The sequence below is a fragment of the Colletotrichum paranaense genome (assembly GCF_030867605.1).
Source record: "Colletotrichum paranaense strain IMI 384185 chromosome Unknown Scaffold_11.1, whole genome shotgun sequence".
NCBI lineage: Eukaryota > Fungi > Ascomycota > Sordariomycetes > Glomerellales > Glomerellaceae > Colletotrichum > Colletotrichum paranaense.
In genome coordinates this window covers 1,110,442-1,129,427 of record NW_026848969.1, presented here as the reverse complement: position 1 = coordinate 1,129,427, position 18,986 = coordinate 1,110,442, and the positions used below count along the sequence as shown (strand labels likewise).

At 54.4% G+C, this 18,986-nt stretch overlaps 9 protein-coding genes across 9 annotated transcripts; 1 reads left to right on the top strand and 8 right to left on the bottom strand.

Moving 5' to 3' along the window:
• Positions 1–446: 446 nt before the first annotated feature.
• Positions 447–1,838, bottom strand: CPAR01_12696 (uncharacterized protein; the record flags this gene model as incomplete). Its single annotated transcript, XM_060496951.1, has 2 exons — positions 447–947; positions 1,533–1,838. The coding sequence occupies 2 exons, from the start codon at positions 1,836–1,838 to the stop codon at positions 447–449; spliced, it is 807 nt and encodes a 268-aa protein (XP_060344484.1).
• Position 1,839: 1 nt separating this feature from the next.
• Positions 1,840–2,316, bottom strand: CPAR01_12695 (uncharacterized protein; the record flags this gene model as incomplete). Its single annotated transcript, XM_060496950.1, has 1 exon — positions 1,840–2,316. One exon carries the CDS (start codon positions 2,314–2,316, stop codon positions 1,840–1,842), a length of 477 nt encoding a protein of 158 aa, XP_060344483.1.
• A 4,244-nt stretch (positions 2,317–6,560) lies between these two features.
• On the top strand, positions 6,561–8,829 carry CPAR01_12694 (uncharacterized protein; the record flags this gene model as incomplete). The annotated part of the gene is made up of 4 exons (XM_060496949.1): positions 6,561–6,852; positions 7,022–7,414; positions 7,465–8,600; positions 8,659–8,829. The coding sequence occupies 4 exons, from the start codon at positions 6,561–6,563 to the stop codon at positions 8,827–8,829; spliced, it is 1,992 nt and encodes a 663-aa protein (XP_060344482.1).
• Positions 8,830–8,968: 139 nt separating this feature from the next.
• CPAR01_12693 (uncharacterized protein) lies at positions 8,969–10,281 on the bottom strand (the record flags this gene model as incomplete). Its single annotated transcript, XM_060496948.1, has 3 exons — positions 8,969–9,049; positions 9,142–9,889; positions 9,971–10,281. The coding sequence occupies 3 exons, from the start codon at positions 10,279–10,281 to the stop codon at positions 8,969–8,971; spliced, it is 1,140 nt and encodes a 379-aa protein (XP_060344481.1).
• A 2,651-nt stretch (positions 10,282–12,932) lies between these two features.
• Positions 12,933–13,355, bottom strand: CPAR01_12692 (uncharacterized protein; the record flags this gene model as incomplete). Its single annotated transcript, XM_060496947.1, has 1 exon — positions 12,933–13,355. One exon carries the CDS (start codon positions 13,353–13,355, stop codon positions 12,933–12,935), a length of 423 nt encoding a protein of 140 aa, XP_060344480.1.
• Positions 13,356–14,755: 1,400 nt separating this feature from the next.
• Positions 14,756–14,944, bottom strand: CPAR01_12691 (uncharacterized protein; the record flags this gene model as incomplete). The annotated part of the gene is made up of 1 exon (XM_060496946.1): positions 14,756–14,944. One exon carries the CDS (start codon positions 14,942–14,944, stop codon positions 14,756–14,758), a length of 189 nt encoding a protein of 62 aa, XP_060344479.1.
• Positions 14,945–15,126: 182 nt separating this feature from the next.
• CPAR01_12690 (uncharacterized protein) lies at positions 15,127–15,420 on the bottom strand (the record flags this gene model as incomplete). The annotated part of the gene is made up of 1 exon (XM_060496945.1): positions 15,127–15,420. The coding sequence occupies one exon, from the start codon at positions 15,418–15,420 to the stop codon at positions 15,127–15,129; it is 294 nt and encodes a 97-aa protein (XP_060344478.1).
• An 864-nt stretch (positions 15,421–16,284) lies between these two features.
• Positions 16,285–16,554, bottom strand: CPAR01_12689 (uncharacterized protein; the record flags this gene model as incomplete). The annotated part of the gene is made up of 1 exon (XM_060496944.1): positions 16,285–16,554. The coding sequence occupies one exon, from the start codon at positions 16,552–16,554 to the stop codon at positions 16,285–16,287; it is 270 nt and encodes an 89-aa protein (XP_060344477.1).
• A 1,693-nt stretch (positions 16,555–18,247) lies between these two features.
• Positions 18,248–18,406, bottom strand: CPAR01_12688 (uncharacterized protein; the record flags this gene model as incomplete). Its single annotated transcript, XM_060496943.1, has 1 exon — positions 18,248–18,406. One exon carries the CDS (start codon positions 18,404–18,406, stop codon positions 18,248–18,250), a length of 159 nt encoding a protein of 52 aa, XP_060344476.1.
• Between the last annotated feature and the right edge of the window lie 580 nt (positions 18,407–18,986).

Genomic DNA, 18,986 nt, shown 5'->3' with positions numbered 1-18,986 from the left:
GGAAAGAGAAAAGAGATAAGACCCGAGTCTAGCAGAAACACACGAGGGACGGCGGATAGGGCCAGAGGAGAAGCTAAGGTAAGGAGTAAGCGGTTGAAGGCAAGGAGAAAGAGAGGGACAGAGAGAGGATCAATCTGATGGATGGAGAGTGACAATCGACGGGGCGAGGCCGGGGGGAAGGGGAGCGGCAAACGGCCAGAAAGCGGATCTCAGGCTGGCACGAGGGGGGCAAACGGCTCGCCGAGGACGCAGCAAGCATGCAATGGCGCGTTGGCGACAGCGATGATATTGGCGAGAGGTGCGTGTGAGGAAATGAAGATGAGAGAGTGGTGGTGAATCCTCCAAGTAGCTGCAGATGCGGTCTCAGTCGTAGTGCCAGTCCCTTGCCTCGTTACGCCCGTAGGAATCGGTCAAGCAGAAGAGCCAAAAATCCCAGGACTCAGGGCTCAGAGCTCAGAGGAGAGAGGAGCCTGAAGGGGGTGGGAGAAGAGATGGAGAGGGGGCAATGATGAAAAGCCTGACGGAGGAGTCTTGGTGGACGGAGGGGGGCAAGACACGACACGAAAGAGAAGAGCATGGCATGGCGAGTGAGGCAAGTAGAGGATCCCGCTGCCGCTGCCGCTACCGCAGAACGTGAGAGGAAGTGAAAAGTGGAGGAAGAGAAGAACAAGAACGAGGCCATCCATGAGGAGAAACTGGAGTGGCATTCTGCATGTTTCTGCATGTCTAAGACGGAAGGGGTGCAAGGGCCAATGGTGGGTTGACGGTTGGCTTCGCGTGGGTGGTGCATAAGCAGACCGAATGTAAGCAGCGCGAGACAAAAGAGGGAATGGGTGCGACGCAGCAGTGGCAGTAGCGACGCAGCGGCGGGAAGAAGCAATTGTGCGGCTCGAGGCAGGGCAAGTTCGGAGGGGAGGGGGGGAGGAGGGGCCCAGAACGCGGCCGATCTGAACGAGAAGTTCAAATGTCCAGAGCATCCGTACAGACTGGAGTCTCCATACCTAAGCGTGCTAAGGTACCTTTCGGCGTGGGAGTGGATGAGAGACATGGACGAGGGGGGTGCGGGCAGGCACCGTTACCGGGACCCATAAGGCAGGTTGACCGGGTGGGGATCATGGAACCCAAGGCACGGCCGCAGGGAGACCTTGGAAGATAGGTACCTTACCTTACTTTACCTCACCTTACATAACTTGGAGTGAGGAAAGTACGGAATACTTGATTACCTAGTATACTACCTTATCCTTCCACTTTGAAGTATCGGAAGGCGGCAACAGATGACAGGCAGGACCGACTGGTAGTTGATGTGTCCTTGTCAATATCTTGGGTATCTTATGGGAGGTATGCTCGGGGCAGGCAAATCATAGTCTTCCTTCTCCTCCAAGTTGAAAGATGTCAAAGAAGAAAGAGCGGTGTCAGTCACGGTGGTGAGGATGGCACTACCTATCCTCGCACTAATTATCTGGATGGGTGTTGCAGCATAAGATAAGTTGGGAGTTGGAAACATGTCAACATCTACGCCTTTGTGGACGTACCAGACGTAGTCTGATGGAATCGTAATGGCAAGCCATGGGGCTCCGGGATTTGTCCGAAGGGTGGATGCCCATCTGAACGCCGGTTGATGACATCTCGATGATGTCGATCAGCATGTTGGGAGCTGCTGGTGCTAGAACCGGTGCCGTTGCCGGCGCGGATAGCGACCAGACCGTTGGTACCGCTTCTGTTGGTTGCGCGGCTTTGCCGAAGCGATCAAGGTCAAGGTCACGGTCATGAACATGGTCTGAGTGATGAAAGGTGATGATGTCCACGATGGCGAAAGTGGCACCTGGCAGACGCCTCATATCAGCAAGGGTTAAGGGCTATGGCCGCGGATAGATGAGAGACAAAGAAAGATATGAGGATCCAGGAACAGCATGGAAGATAAAGCAAGTACTGCAAGCTGGGAAAGAATGTAATTATTGCCCAACTGCAGCGTGCTGGAACTGGAAATGAAGTACGGATACCATCCGTCGACCAGGATAAGGCATTTCTGAACTGCTCTAATCTTGCATGAGAAAGAGAAAAGATGTGCTGCAGGTGATAATAATTGTGGTTGCAACTTGCCAGACCCTTTTTTACTCCGTCGGGATCCGTACGGACATTGGGCGCCTGTCTGCCCGTCTTCCAGGTTGGTATCCGTAAATATTTTGGTGCATGAGGGATCGGCAATCCCTCCCCACGTCGTATCTTTTGGAGAATCGTACACTTTATTGAGAATCGAGGTAAGAAGAGGCAAAAGAAAACATGTAGGTGGTAATGGAAGACCAAGGTACCATGCATGCCACGATTCCCTCCCGTGAACTTCACGGACGGCGGTCAGGTCATGGAACTCGAAAGGTCAGGCCAGGGTCGTGAAGGCAGGAAGAGCGTGGGGCGGGCGGGCGAGGGATGAGGTGAGGTGGAGGAAAGTTGAAGTGGGCACTGGGAAAGCTGTAAGGACAGAAACGAATACTGGGGAGCTGGTGAGCTGTGAACGAGCTGCAAAGCGGCAAATACCCATTTCACGATTGTTGCTGGGCGCAGCGCCGCAGACTTGCAAGTTGCCCGCTTGCTGCAGCATTGATCGGTTGGTTGGATTTGCAACATTGGACCAGGGAGAAATGCATGTGCGAGCGAATGGGGAAAGGTCTGCCTCAGAAAACCCATGTCTACAGACTGGCACACTAACAGATTACAGTAGGCAGGTGGGTGCAGGTCGTTGGTGGCGGGGAAAGAGGGAGGGGGCACAGTTGGGAAGCCACGCTAGCGAGATATACCTAGCGACAAGTTCGACATGGGCAAGATGGGGAAGGGGGGCACCATCAAATAAGGTACTTGGCGACTTCGTACCTACACGAAGGAAGGAGGGGCAACACCAAGGGTAAAGATCGGCCTCGAAAGGTATCCCCCTTCGTCGTTCAACAAGCTCTGGCAGCCACCAACTTGGCAAGACTCAAGAGTCGCTTCCTTGTCCAACATTCCTGCCTCGCTCATGTTCCCTCCTTCTTGCTATGCTTTCTTTTTCTTGCAGATACCCTCAGGTTCTTGTATTCTCTACCTAAGGTACCTCCCTGGAGGCTGGTGCTTCTTCACCTTGCCGCGTCTTGCTGGTCCCCATGGGTCCACCACTCGTGACCGCACAATTTGGGAAAATGCATTGGGTGTGATTCTCCTGCTGCGCCACAAAGACAGTCCACTTGTTCGATGTCTCCTTCTCGAGAACGTGCGGGTTTCTGCTTTCTTGACAACCTGCCCACCTACATGCCATCCATTCCATCCTGATCTTACCTGCGCATGGGACTCCCTCAGGTGATTTTCCATGATAATCCATCATCATCTTGCTTCCTGGTTGACAAAGAACGACACGAAGAATTACCTGACCGCGCATTCCCAAACACGCGCCTCCAAGGGTCCGGAGTTGTCGAATTAAGCTCACCCCCCGACCCCCGACTTAGAGTTCGCCTGGCGTGACATGCGCACGCAGCAAGGACCACTTTCACCCGAAGTTGCAGTCCGTCGCAGTCGCCGTCGCAGTCTTCTCTTGTCCGTCACCGCTCCGGCGCCCACGTCCAGTCACCAGTGGAGGTCCAGCTCCAGCTTACCTTGGGCTCCAGCTCCAGCATCTGCTGCGTGTGAAGTCTGAGCCCGATCAGATACCCGTACCTTGCCTTGGTGACGGGAGGAAAGAATCTGGCATCGCTACTGCCCGTGTCAGGTCGTTGTCGCCTCCTTCTTCCTCTTGTCTCCTTAGCCCACCTCCACCACAATCTCCGCCTCCGCATCGCCCTCCTGGTCCTCAACGCCATCCTTCTTGACCCCTTCCTCAGAGGACCTGACCAGAGTACATTTATACCTGCCTTGTTAAGCTACCTACCTACCTGGGGTAAGGTTAGGTATCGAGGCGGGACCTTCCATTCCCGTCCTTGACGTCAAGATCAAAGTATTCGGGTAAGTAGATATTCACCCATCTAATTCGACCGCCCGCCTCAATCGCTTCCTTCCCGGTCCCATCTCTTTTCTCCAACCGCTCACAGTCACGTTGAGTGTGTCAAACCACATCGCTCAGTCGCCTTCTCGGAGGTGGTCCCGATGCTTGATGCCAATTGAGACACACGTGTTGGGTCACACCTTCCTTCAGATGATGTTAGTTGCTTGGGCACCGCAGTCGGTGTGCCCTCCCTCGATGGGACATCCACACGGAAGCTTACACACACACACACACACGCACTTTTTCTTTTGGACCCATCTCCTGAGTCTTGCTTTCTCCTCGTTCAAGGGATCCAACCCCGCTGCTTCGACCATTTCTTCTTCGTCTCTTCCCTTTCCCCTCCCCCGCCGTCCTTTTCTCGCTTCCATGCCAATCCAGGCGCAGACGTTGGCAGAAGGAATGTAAGAATCGCGTCACAGTCGCAGACACGCTAAGGCAAGGCAGACAGGGCGACCTATCGCGGTGTAACGATAACTTTGCCTTGTGCAACCCGAACAGCTCAGCTGCCAGCTTACATGACGATTACTTGAAGGTGCTCGGCTCTACGGCTACTGCGTCTACATTGCACCATTTTTTCGTACGGAGTATCATACGTACCTGACCACGCAAATACTGCGCTCCGTTCTGTGCCAGGTACGAAACCTACACAGGTCACTCATCTAGCATCTCATCTCGTCTTCGGCTCGGCAAGCCGTCAGACTTCCTATCCGACGAGCGGGAATGTCCCAGTGGGTTGAAACTCTAAATCACGGACTCGACGCCAAATCAAGACACGTCCGGCACATCAGGTCATTTGACAAGCCTCAATTACACACTGGCGCTTCCACGTCTCGCCTCGCCCTTGTCTTTCTTTCTGGGCGCAGCGCTATCCGTACATCGAGGGGCTCCCGCTGTCTCTCCCGTCCGCTCCAACATCAGCCCAACAACGCCGTGGCCGTCTTGCCTGAATCCACAACAAACGACTAGAGTAAACTAAGAGACTTCTAGACCAGACAGACTAGCAGAGACAACATTCCGTCGCGCGCGGGAGACACGCCGGCCCCCGTCCGCCCCGTGTTTTGCAAGCCAAGCCCAAAGACGTTGAAACAGCGCATTAGGATTTACTCGGCAAGTTGGCAATTCGATCATACTTACCGATATCCAATTACCTCCCATCATCTGGAATCTAAAGTTCCGAAACGACGGCTGCTAGATCGAATCGTCCGTTGGACAGACTTTCACCCGCAAATTGAGCATCCAGTAACATCTTCCAAATTGCACCCGCCTCGTTAGCCAGCATTCCAAATTGTCTTGTCTCAGCAAAATACCGCACTTTCTCGATACCCATCTACCTTTTCCTCCAAAATCATAGCAGCCAGCAGCCAGCAGCCAGCAGTCAGCATTTCAGTTGGTAGGCGGATTCGTTCGACAAAGAACGGGCCAAGTTCAAGAAAGAAAAAAGGACAACGCAGACTTCTCGTGTCCGACTGACTCTGGCTCTGACCATCCTCCAGTCCAAGTGGAGCCATCACAAGAACTACCAAACTAAATTAGAGCACCAACACCTTGGTTCCGTTCAGTCCGTACTCCGTACTCCGTACCGGTGACAGCACGCACCTTGCACGCAGGACATTCCACGGCGGAGTCGACCACTTGGAGCGACACTCGCACGGCGCGGCGTGTGTACTCACAACTTTGCTTGCTCTGTGCCTCTGAAAACTTCCATCCGAGCTCCCATTCCGTCACCCGATCTCCCGTCCACTCGACCAAGTTTTGTGGAAGTTTCTTGTCTCTTGTCTCTTGTCACTTGCAGATTGTCGCGTTGCCTCATCTGCCACCCCACTTCATTCCTTCTACCTTCCACAGCTACCTTGGCTCTTTCTCATTCGCTTCCATTCACGTTCACATTTCCCCCCTACTTCATCTCGTGGCAGGCAAGTGCACGAACATTGGTCTCCACCTCTTTCCTCAGCTAGCGGGCGCGGGAAGGCATCCTGAGTTCATCCTGACAGTAGCGCGTTGCTAGGGCCTGCTGCTGGCCGTTGCTAGAATCTCGTCCGCCCCTGCCGGCTGGTCGCTCAGGTGCTGGTGGCAGGTGTTACCGTGCTGGTGCTGTTCTCTCCTTTGGGCCCATCTTTCCTCCTTACCGGTAGGACCCACCTCATCCGACCCGACCTGCACCACGTCCACGCTTCCTTCCTCCCCGAGCTCGCGCTAACGTTAACAGCCCCGTTGTCTCCACTTTCCGCATCTGTTCCCTTACCTTAGGCTCTTAGCCAAGGTATACCCGGTCGCGTCCCACATCGACCTCACCTCCCCCCTGGCCCTATCGTGGACCACAGACGTGGGACTTCGCAGCGCTCCCTCCACCACTATCCACTTTTGAATATCAGACTATCGCACCCGGCACCCGTGCACACACTCCCCCACGACCTCGTCTCCTCCATTCTGGACTGTGGACAGACCTGGGCACGCTGGTCTCGTGTATCCATCCGGACAAAGTACATGCCTTTAGGCATCCCGTGTTCCGTGCTGCTTTCCGTCCCTCCCCGTCCAGGGCATGCTTGGTGCGACAGTCATGGCTACTAGGCCGCGGAAGAGAAGCCAGCCCATGGACGAGGATCCTCCTCTCTTTTCCTATTCAACAGCCTCCGCTTCTGTCCCTACAACTACACCTTCATCGACGCCTGCCTCTACACCCTCGCCTGGAGACAACAACTCCAACATCAATGTCCAGGATTCCCAAATATGGAGCCCGGTAGGAGACTCCGAGTTTCCATGGTTCTCTCATGGAGCCAACACTCCCCGGCAAAGACGTCGAGTGTCTAAACCCCTTGAGGGTGACCGGCCCCTGGCACGATCAAAGCCATGTAAGCTGGACGGATTTCTTTACGTATCCTGAGCCGCCTGTGCCGCTCCCGTCCAGTATAGTGCGATTCCTGGCAGACACGAGAAGGGATGGAAGAAGAAGGAATAGATGATGATAGCACGAGGTCTTAGGAACCGTTGCCGACGAATCCTTGAGTAACAACAAACTAGCAATCCCTGATCCGTCGACGACATCGACTAGACATGGGGCACCGTATGGCCCACCAGTTTCTCCTCACCCGCCGCCAGATGTGATTTTCTCTCCGCGACTCCCTACTATAGAGGCCGACTCGGCGGAGGATTTGGACCTCACGAATCCCTTCGAGGATAACGCCGATGATGCGGATCGTCTCGTCCTGGGCAAAACCCGTATTCAGGCCGGAACTATTATTGATGGATACATCAAGTTCCACAGCGGCAAGTCGAGGGCAGCCAACCTACCGCGTCGACAGGCGGCGATACAACCGTCTGATCCCCAGGCTCTCCTGTCAGAACTATGTTCTCAAACGTTCTTGTTCGAGGCAGGCCTTGAAGACAATTGTGACAAAAATCTCTTCCAGTTTTGTGAGTCTCGGTACATCTGGCCAACATGGAGAATGGCTAACATTCTCAAGACGTCAAGGCATGGTGTTCTGGCCGGAGTGTCCTCCACAAAACCAACTGCTGGCTCGTCAACATCCCCCGAATAATGAAGGACAGCTCTTGTGTCAAGCACGCGATGCTAGCGCTTGCTGGAACATATGTCCTCGACTACCAACCCGAAGAGAGCATTCGACAAGTAGTCAATGCACACTATAAACGAGCCGTCCTACTCTTGACGATGGCTTTGAGAGAGGAGGCTCGGAGTCCCAGTCCCACGGAACACGAGTCAAACAGCCTGATTGCCGCCGTGACGCTGCTAAACATGATCGATGTTGTATCCCCAGAGCAACGTCGGCCGCCGAGTGCGGTTCCTCGTTGGCTAGAAGGTGCTCGCCTCGCTTGTCGTTTGCTGGATAAGTCGGATCCGGGTCATCGCTTCTGGGTACCCTCCAACATTCAGCCTTCCGACATGCAGATGGGCAACATGATCATCGCCGCCAGGGCCGCCATCATAGCCCTTCCCATGGCTCCTCTTGATTCGAAAGACACAGGAGAGCAATTTTCTTGGCTGTGCCAGGGCACTGAGCCGGAGACTCGCAGGATACATGGTGGATGCGGCATGTCGCCGATACTTCTTTCTCGTTTTGCTCAGATTACACAATTAGCAGCATGGTTGTGGGAAGACCCCAGTAGCAACGATTTTCACATGAAATCGAGCAGCAAAATAGTCCGCCAAGATTTGGGCAGGTTGCATCAGTGGACACAACCCGCCGCCGAGTCTCCGTCCTCTTCGGCCACAACGCGATCGGATCAATCTCGAGATACATCAGACAAACGCGCTATCGAAGATCGCATTAAGCGAAACGATTTCGGCCTTGTGATGGACGCAGAATCTATGACGGAAGTCACGGCCGAAGCATGGCGTCTAGCAGCCCTCATCTACCTTCGCTGCCGCCTCGAGAGACTACCTCGCTCTCACCCAGACGTCGTATCTGAGGTTGACCAGCTGGTGAAATGCATTGACATGATGCCAACCTATGGCACCTTCTTCACTGCGCAATCTCCATTCTTCCCGGTCTTCCTCCTAGGAATTGTGGCCACGACAGAGGCACATAGTCTTTGTGCCCTGAACTGGTTTCGATCGGTCGTCAGCACCAGTTGTCGCTCGGTAAGTAAAGTGATGAGAATCCTATAGTTGGTGTAAATTCTAACCAGAGATATCCCAGAGCGTGCCCCCTGCTTTCAACTCCCTTCTGCGTATCCGTCATTGGATAACGGCCAACGTTGATGACAACATTCCTTCCGACCTTCCTGACCTCATTTCAGAGCGACACTCCTGGTGGGAGCCACTCGTGGCGCACATTATTTCTACCGAAGGAACTTTGTGTTTGATCTAGAGGAAATATAGGGGCATTGATGACCAGACATTTGGAAGAGAGATGCATTTTCGCAGAATACTTCATGCTATTCATTCTGGAGCACTCTTTGTTTGCAATTCTTGCTTTCTAATGCAAGCATTTGTTACCTATCGTGCCTCTAAAGAATCGAGTGCGCTTCCGTCATCTCGTCATGGTTTGAGTCGTCCATCCGCCTCCGAAAGAATTCCCCATCCTCACACTATGAGAGATCAGAACCAGGACCACACATCTACCTCTATGTACACACAGTGTGCCTGTACAGCTACCGAGAATGGTCTACTCCCCGCGTACGTAGATGGCACTATCCGTCTCGTCAATGGAGTTCTCAATGGCAGCAGTGCGTATGAGGTACTGTCGCATGTCGGAACCCTCAATAGCCCACGACTTGACGACTTCGAGGCCCGCCTCGGCGCACATGTTGTGTACGTCCTCCTCGTTGCGCTTGTGAGCGTCGAACCAGTCGATTTCTAGACCCTGCTTTAGCGTCTTGCCCTCTTTCTCGGCAACAATATCGCGCTTTGCCTTGAGGAAGAAGCGATGGCGCTTCTCATCCTCCTCGATTTCACCACAGATATCCCAGTCCTCGGGCTTGAAGACATCCTCACCAAGGAGGACATTAGCGTGCTTGAATCCATTATGGAAGAATTTCTCGAACAGGGCGGGGTGGGTGTGGTAAGCAGCCCAGACCTTGGTCGAGGTGACGTCGTGGCCGTCCATGCCGGCGAGGATGAGGTCGTCTGGGCGCATGAGGGCAGCCCACTCACGGAGCAAGGTGACAGCCTTTTTCCAAGGGTCGTTGAAGAGGACGGAGCCCAGAGAGAGGAAGACTCTAGGAGAAGGAATGTCGTCACAGAAGGCGAGGCCTGCCTTGAAGTCACCCCAAAGGCCTGCCATGCGGACGCTGCCGGCCGCGTGCTCAGGGGCAAGGGCCCCGAGGTTGCAGGTGAGGGAGTGGTTCGAGATGTCGAGGGCGAGGTACGTGGCGTTGCGGCCGTGCTTGGCAAGTTCTTTTAGGAGGAAGTTGACCTTGCGCATGTCACTGTAGATGAAAAGAAAAGAAATCAGCAAGTAATCATTACCCTAACATATCAAATATAAATAAGAAAGGGAGTAATCTTACCCAGCTCCCAAGTCAATCATGGTAGCGTCGTTGGGAATGTAAACGGTCGCCATCTCCTCGCTATTCTTCTCGAACAAGACCATCTCGTCGCGGGTCTGATAGAACTCGGGGGTGAAGATGACTTCTGCCCAGATGGCCAGCCCTTCATCGTTGTACAGCAGCTCGTCGGGCATGGTTGGGATCTCGACACTGCCGCCAATACCGGTATTCTCGTGCTTGGCGGCCACGGCAAAGACGCGCTGGAGGTCCTCGAGGATGGCGGAGGACATGCTTCCGCCGCCAATGTCGAGCACGCTGCCGTGAGCGGGCATGTTGATTATTTTTGATTGGGATGCCATTGTTTTTTTCTTCCTTTTCTCTTTCCTTTCTTGTTTCTTGTGACTTGAGGTGGACAGGAGATTTGAAAGGGGTTTGTTGGTTTTGGTACTGCAGGTTGCCGTCTTGGTTGACGTTTCTCCCGTTCTTTCCCGATGAGAATGACGTGGGTTCGAATGTCGGTGAGGAAACGGGTGGTTAAAAACGTGTGAAAGTAATGGCAATGACAATGGACAGGAATAGTTTGACTTTTGTGTAGGTGGTAGAGTAGAAGTTGATGAGTGTTCGTAAAAAGGGAAGAAGCTCAAACGATGGAGCTCCCAGCCGATGCCTTTTATACATAATCCCCCTCTTCGACTGACGCAGGGTTTCTGCCACCCCAGAGAAGAACTCCTGAATCACTCGTCATTAAGAGCATGCCGTTATTCACGTTTTTCTGCACCTTCCCTTCCCTTAACCCCCACTGAACCCCATTTCCCCTTCATCTCATCTCATCCTCATTATAAGACCTGCGATATTTGAGTGGATGAGAAGGGGAGGGGTGGGCATGGGAGGTCTCTCCTTACGCCTCTCCCCTGGCAAACATATATATGCACAAGCGCGCCGAGCGAGGTAGGCGGTGGTGTTTGTCCACATGAAGCCATATCCCACTCGGCCCTCGCTCTCTCTCTGGTTGGATGGTAGCCACGAGGACAAGGAGAAAGATGCATGCACGTAGTAATGCCACTGACGATTCAAGACAAAGTGCCAAATCCCTGACTTACACCAAGTGAACCCAAGCAACCCCCACCCTTGACCTTGGCCTTGACGTTACTCGATCGCCGACTGCGAAAAGAGGTTAAAAGGGTTTCAGCAGCTTGAGCAGCTGAACAGCCCAAACAGAAAAGTCAGACAGGCAAACAAGAATCCAACGCCCAAAGGTACCTACCCACCTACCTTTTCTCCAGTCCGTCGATCGTCGGTGAGATGTGGAATCCGCGCCTCGTCGTAGACGGGTACGTTTCCCGATGAGACGTCTCTGATCCCACAGCCCTGTTCATGCTTGGGCAAACCCAGTCAGTCAGGCTCATTCGACAGCCTTGACATATCAAGGACAGGCCCACGCTAGGTCCGGCGCGGCCCTCCTCTTGTCTCATTCCTCCTCCATCCTGCGCCAAGGGCGTCGCCCTCATTCTCGGAAACGTCACCCATTTTTGGTTCCTTGACCGGTTGGACGGGACCGAATCAGCCCAACTCAGGGGGAAAGACAAGACAACGAAGGCGTTCCAAAAAGAAACAAGAAAAAGATCAAAGGGGTGTGGTTGGACAAGGGGCGGTGGTGGTGGCCACCGACGCCGCAACGCGGGGTCCGCAGTCAACGCGAAAAAGGAGTGAGGACCGGGCCGTTTCGGGGGTCGTCGGAGAGAAAACGTAAAGGGCTCGGCGGCGTAGATCATGCGGAGGCTGGTACCACGATCGAAGTTCCGCACTTCTGCTTTCCTATTGTTGGGTCACAAACGCTGGCCATTGTGCGTTGTCCCACTGACACCCACAAACATTACGATGTTGCTGGGCCTGCATGCTGGTTTCTCAGGGCAAAGACGCGGCAACTGGTTAATTGGTCCTGCAGTTTGCCTATGCAGCGGATAAGTATGGCGAGATTCCACTTCACAAGAGGTCATGATGGGGCGAATGAGTTTTGGATCCGAATGGCGCAAGAAACACTCTCGCATATGCGCTGGCTCGCTGGCCTGCTGGGAGAATGGGTAGGATGGATGGCCGCCGGCTGATATCCTTTCCTCGGTCAAGACAAAAGGGCGAATCCGATGCGACCCCACGGCTGATTGATCGAGACACTGTCGAATCGGGCTGACATCCCGCACATTTGACAGCCATGCCCATAAGCTCGGTCAACCTAACCTGCCATCCACGTAGGTCAAAAGGTGCACATCGCTCCCCGGATGAAAGACGTCGGACTCATCTTTATAACCGGGGAGGTGGGTTTCGTGGGTCTCAATGTCGCAGATATGACTGGCTATCTCGCGTGATTCTCCCCGTTCAGAAGGGGGATGAGTTATCATATTAATTAAAAAGCGCATCTTCACCGAGCTTCGACTGTCTCAACGCCTCATTTCCCGTCCCCTATGCACCGCATATCTATCAGTAGGTTTCTCACATGTGGTTTTGATGCAACGTATCAGGCCTCCATTCTCAAGAACGGCAGGCCAAAGCAATCGATAGGCATGTAGTGTCAATTGCAGCCTCTCCAAAGCCAAGTTGACGAGTTACAGGTGCCCCTTTCATACGGATGTGGTCAATCCTGTCCGGCCGCAACACGTTTACTCGGCACGAATGGTCTGTGTGTTTCTGGGCCGTCCTTGGGCACTACGCACCGGCTCCGGGTTGGCTTTACGGAGCGGTCCGCCTAGTATCCGTAGGGAGATGACGAACAACGCAAGGCCTCTTGATGGTCTTTGCGGTCGTGGAGATCGACCGCGGAATGTAACCCTGGGTGGTTGCAAATCCCCAAGCTTATCGTTTGTCCGGTTGAGACCGGCCTGGAGACACGACTCAAAGACGAGAATGCTCCTTCATGGCCAAGGACTGATGATGCACTTGAACCGCCTGCGCCAGTTCGCGTTATCCCATCAAGGGGGCATGTTAGGGGTCACGAAGTCTTGCTTATTGGCGGAGCTGCGGTTGACCCCAGTGCAGATGTCTCGCCTTTTCTAGCCACGTCGGGGACTTGTCTGGCGGGTGACTTGCAACACCTGCTGGTCTGACTGGGAAACCGCACCACGGGAAGCTGATTCGTCGTCAAACGACTCCTTGAGCGACGAGGAAACCGGGCAAAGAATAACGAAATGCAGCCCTGACTGAGCTCAGTGCTTTGGTGAGGATGTGCCCGGAACCTTCGTTGGACCGTCACAGCGGGCCTCGGAGAATTGGCAGATGCCCACGGCCGCTCGGCAACGTCAAGCCAAACCCTGGAACCTGATCCAAGCATGAAGGTGGCACAGCCTGGTGCGGAAGGGCCAACGTTTCTGCCGCACGCGCCTCGGAACAACGAGTCCTGCGGCCGGGTCCTCATTCTCGAACACAAACATGCCCTTCGTCTGGCGACGTCGAAGGGCTGTAGGCACAAAGCGCATCGAGTGTGTTTTCTTGCAGGTTTCGGGTGGTTTGAGCGCCCCCAGACTCGCTCATCCGACTGATCGAATTACTCGGTAATTACGGGTGAACCATGGTGTCGGATGTCGATGATTCCAGCCAGACGGACGCGACCCAGGCTGACCGGGGTCGGCATTGCTCCCGCAAGATCGAGGTTCCCTGTTGAGCGGCCAAACCGCGCAGAGTCAGGCCAGATCAGGCAGCCTTTCTAGCTGAGCCATCGTCATGGATCTCCCCGCTGGAGCCCGTACCGTTACGCAAGGCCCATGAGAGACGCTACGACGCTCGCTCGCAAGTCAAAGGCAAGGCTGATGGAGCGAGGCAAAGCTTGATATTCGACCTTTGAGGCTTTCTTCACCCGAACAGCACAGATGGGTCGCATTCTAGGCTGTCTGCGTAGGTATGATAGCCTCGTATTTGAAAATCCGGAGGGATTCAGCAGCTCAATCCTGGCATGGAATCATATCGATTCAACATCCTTTTTTTGTTCCTTTTTCTTTTTTGCCTGTTGATTCCAAGGAATACTGGCAAGTCTGATGACCGCTGCACCACGCTTACGACAGAGAGCAAACTGTATTCGTACCATGAGCTGGAAAAGGGAGGTGGGTATCTCCCAGCGGCCGTCGGCCCCGATGAGGGTGTGGAGCAAGCGGCTCAACCTGTGAAGTTTGAGGATTCTTGACTCAGTTCTCGCCATTCGGCCGGAATGAACCTTTGATGGTGGTTTCAGAATTTGAAGATGCTTCAGCGATCAATTCGCCCCCCGTGCACCTGGACGGGACGAAGAGACGAAGGTTGAGATGACCGTTGTTGAGAGCCCAATGCTGCCCAAGGTGGAGGTCAACAGCCTCCAGTCCGGCCGGGACTCGTCAACAGGCGACTTCTATGGGAGGTGGTGGCGGCGGCGGCGGCGCCGTCGATACCTTCCAGAAGCCAAATGGAAGAAAAAGAAAAAGAATCAGACGCGTGTGTGCGTGTGTGTGTGTGTGCAGCCAGCGTGACGTTTCCATCCCCGAGCGGCAAAAGTTGGACGCGTTGCCTGCCGATCTCTGCCCTGTATCTTTTTCTTTGCGTTTTGCCCGCGACGGGTTGTCCTCCCACCTACAAGATGGCTTTGTACGAAGGGATCATTACTGGGGTGCCAGGCATTTGCCGCGGCCTCATGAAAGTGCTTTGTAACTGTACGGGTACGGATGTAGCTGCTGAATACCAGTGGATTTGGACAATTCTGGTGTGTCGACCTTTTGCCTTGCTGCCAGGATGATAGTGGAACAGCGGAAATGCCGGTACCGCCGCAGAGTGGTCCAGCAGAAAAGCATGTCAAGGGTTGCCCATTATGGTTGACGAATCCTGGACTTTGATCGTTGAGGCATTGTGTACCCGGGGAGGAAAGTGTCCATGCATCACCGTCTCCCCAGCGAAGAGGAGTGTGCGCTTCTGTCTGGGGTGGCTCCGTTGTTCTTGATGGTGGTGGCTGCTGGGGATCAGAACGGCCAACGGGCGGGCCATAATGTTGAACTTTGCGACCCTATAATTTGACGATAGCCATCAAACCCTCATGGAGCAAGCATTGATGAAGGCCTGGCCATGAGCGGTTGACAGCTCTCGAGTGCAACTGTGCCCTTCAAGGAACACATGAAGACAGCGTAACACAGCCGGCCGGCGGTCATCTCGGATTCAGTTCATCCCACTCAGCTAAGTTTAGCTAACAGACGTAGTCTCCTCGTGTGAGTGGGTCTAACGAGATTTAACATGCACATCCCTTCAACTGCCGGAGCCTTGTCTGGCACTCCCCGACTCCTGAGCCAGTGAGCCTTGACCTGACGTTGTAACTCATCGCCCTCGCCTGGTCGATGCCAGGCAAGGCAAGCAACGCAAGGCGAAGCTAGCGCCTCCCCGTGTCGTGCCAATGAAGGGACGGGTTGGTGTTGCAACTGACAGTGGTCGAGATTCCCAAAGGCCACGATTCGGCACGGGCGTTTCATGCCCAGATCGAAAAAAAAAAGGTGGTTGTCTGCGGAAATGGACGAAAGTATCTCGACGGAGCGTCCGTTGATGGAGAGAGATTAGGTACTCAAACTGCTGCTCGCAGTGGCTGCGATTGAGGGCCTGGGGCGCAACTATTGGTTATACCCTCGTGGTGAATGTCTGAAATTTTTTTATCCTGACTAGCTCGCTGGCGGGACGCATCCAGTTGGCTGACATGCGTATCCGCCACAATACATTCCCCTGGGTGGACGTCAGACTGACCGAGGCTTGGCCTTTCTTGAAGTCTCTGCCGCATCAATTGAAGATACCTACACCGCTCTGTACTCCGTAGTCTAGACGGATACCTGGGTGATTGGGGGCGGTTCTGAACGGGGCATTGATTTGGGTACGGTAGATGTGATGGGTCATCCGCTGATCGTGGTGGTGATCAGGCCCAGTGTTCGTCTGCTGTGCCAGGCCCGACGGTCCCCAGTGCGGCACGGGAGACATCTGGCTAGAAGACGGGTATCTTTTTTCTCTTGCATTGAAGGGTGGTGACGGACGTCAGGTCGTTCCGTGTCACGCGTATATCCGTGAGTGAGGGAGGCCCGATTGCAGGGTGTCGGCGCGCATCACTGGCTTCGATGTCGAATCGTTAAGGGCCAATTTTGAGAGCCCGAGAACCGTCTTGCTACTTCGAGCGAACTTATGCGTTGAACCGTCGTCGATGACCGCGATACCTATTGCTTCTTGGCGCTTGAGGAAATAGACGTACGGATACAAAAAGAATGGACGGAAATAGACGTGATCTTCGGTTTCGCGGCCCTCACCGAAGCTGCTAGCATGACAAGGCCTACCAAGGCTAAAAAGACTGGTAAGTATCAGACAAGGAATCCATGAGCACGGGAAGTTGTTTGGGCTTGGTCAATGGGGTGAGACCGTGAGAGGACAATATGGATACAGACACAGATACCAGTACAATCTGCGGAGTATAGGGAAAGGGAAGAGCAGAGGCCATTTGCGCTTGGCCTGCAAGTGCCTCCCTCTGTTCGCGACTTCACATCACGGGGTAAAAAGCACCACCTGCCGGCCGCAGCTGACGAGGTGTAAATGGAACAGAACTTGCTAGGCAAGGGGCAGGCACTGGCCATAGCCCCATGGCATGAAGCTAGATCCCGCTGAATCTCGCTGTATCGAAGGAGGCCAGCAACAGGACACGGTCAAGCCACTGCGGGAGCAAGCACCCCGCAGCTGTCCACCCAGCGGTCGAGAGCGCTAGACGTGTTCGTACAGTTGGACACACTGTCCGGTCATGGCTTTACAGTGTGCGGACTGCATGCTGCCTGAGTACCTTGGACTGTCGAGGATCCTCCATTGTTCAGTATAGACACAGATACAAAGGAAACATGAGCGCCCTTACCTGAGAGTAGACAATTCTCCCGCTACCAAAGGCATCGCTGGCTGCTGGCGAGGAACCTGGAACGCCGTTGAACCAGAGAACAACCTTGGCCGTAGTAAGCCCAGGGGTCGCGTAGCACAATCGTAAGTGATCCTCCATGGAAGGATGAATAGAAAAGAATCCTGCATGGAACAATCATGGAAGCTGTTCAAGCCTCCAAGCTCAGGCGGTTGGCGTACGCCAATCTTCCATCCCTTGCCAGCCGCTGCCGATGTGTCTAGCGACGGCTATTTGCGCTAGAAGCGAGGCATCTCGCTTTAGCGTCGGTCCTTGAGCTCCCCGTGTTGACATGGTCGAGTGCTTGATAGATTGTAAAGTGGTCAGGGGTTGTGTTGATGCCCGCGTTGCTGCTGATGATGCAACGGCAATCTGCATGCCGATGCGCAAGCACAGAGAGCATGGAGTCGGATCCAACTCGTTACCGCCCAAGACTCGGCCTGGGTCCCAATTCCATCAGCTGGCAAACATGCGAGATACACTCAACCTGTATTCGTCACCACTAGTGCATGGCGACCAATCTGGGCATATCTTCTGAAACAGATTGTCCCGACACGCCTCGCAGTCTGAGTCGTACACACGCGATTTAGCTCATGTTTGCCGTTTGGGACGATGCGCGATGCACCAATTTGGTTGCAGACTGCTCGCAACCAACTCACCTCACCCAAACTACAGAGCACTAAGCTGAGGTGAGGCACGGTACTCTGTATATCCGTACCTTGTCACCTAATTGTTTGACAGCACACCTCAGCAGAGTCTCCTGCCTCTGGCTGACCGCTTCGCTCATCTGCTTTTGCGCCTGTTCTTAATCTTGAATCGTCCGTGCCACGTCGATTGATCTACTCACAGTCGTGCGCTAGCTCTCCTACCTCTTTGCGGTCAAAAGGTTGGGGGGACTAGGGGTCAATGCCACCAAAAGCTCGTGAGCTTCGACAGATTGGGCTGTCTGTAACCGTAGTTGGACGGCTCGCACAGACAATCGTTGTTCAAAGTCGCCTGCGGCAATCTCCGCTGAGGCTCGCTAGTCCAAAGACCTTGTCACCTGGACCACCCCATGGACCATGCATGACGGTTGTAATAAGCCGTGGGTTGCTTCAGCCGTGGGAGTCTGGGAGATGCCGTGATGCGCCCGTGCCTGAGCTGAGCCCTGACGAGGCGGGTACGGGTACTGTGTGTAATAATCCGCAGAGGGCCGGCCGTCAATGGGCCTTTCAATCAGTCTGAGCTTTCGGGAACAGAGCCGCAGGACATCACCTTGACTGTGGTCGACAAGGTACTATCTGCCAGTCTGGTGTCTTTTCGTGAGTGCTCTGGCGTCTGATGCTTGACGCTGGTCATGCGGCGAGCCTGACTGCATCGCAAATCGTCCAGTCCTTCAACATCCAACCCTACTCTGCAGCCGGCTGTCCCGTTCGTAAGTCAAGGCAGCCATGCGAGCATTCGAACGGGCGGCCAGGGCGACAAACATACGTCCAAAGCCCTCGGCGCGCTGTCAACGGCGTGTTTGAGGCCTCAAGGCCCGTTCTTGACACACGCCCCTTTGCCATGGATCCCAATAACGGTAAAGCCAATGGGCCAGTGGGAGACGGGCCCCCAGTCTGCGCGCGCGAGTGCCCCCCGGTTCAAGGCTGATACGACACAAGGTGCCTGGCTCTGGGGCCTTGCCTTGTGCAGCAGAAAGTCCGTGTAATCTTGTGCTCGTCGGTCAATTACCCGGGGGGGCCTGTATTCATCCAACCTTCTCGAAGTATTCCAGAAGGAATGGAGAGAAGAAAGAGGCCTTCCAGGGATAGATTGACATCGAGCACCCCACCCTCGTCGCAGATGAAGCGGCGAGACGGCGGCGCAGCCCATCCCTTTGACGCAGCTGTAATTCCACGGCGGCTCACACGCCGTCGATGCCTTCTAGAAGAATTCTGGAAACCTTCCCCGCTAGGCCTAGCATCAATCTCCTGGCTGCATGCGAGGGCCACTAGGCCTCCCCACGCACTCAACTTTGCGCCAGGTTTGTGCTCACATCCCTGTGGGTTTCGGTCAGAGATGCTGGCAACACCCCTTTTTGGCCATTGCTCCCTAGCTCTGATGTTCATTTGTCCTTAGCGCAAAGGGCGGCCCTAAGAGTGGTAG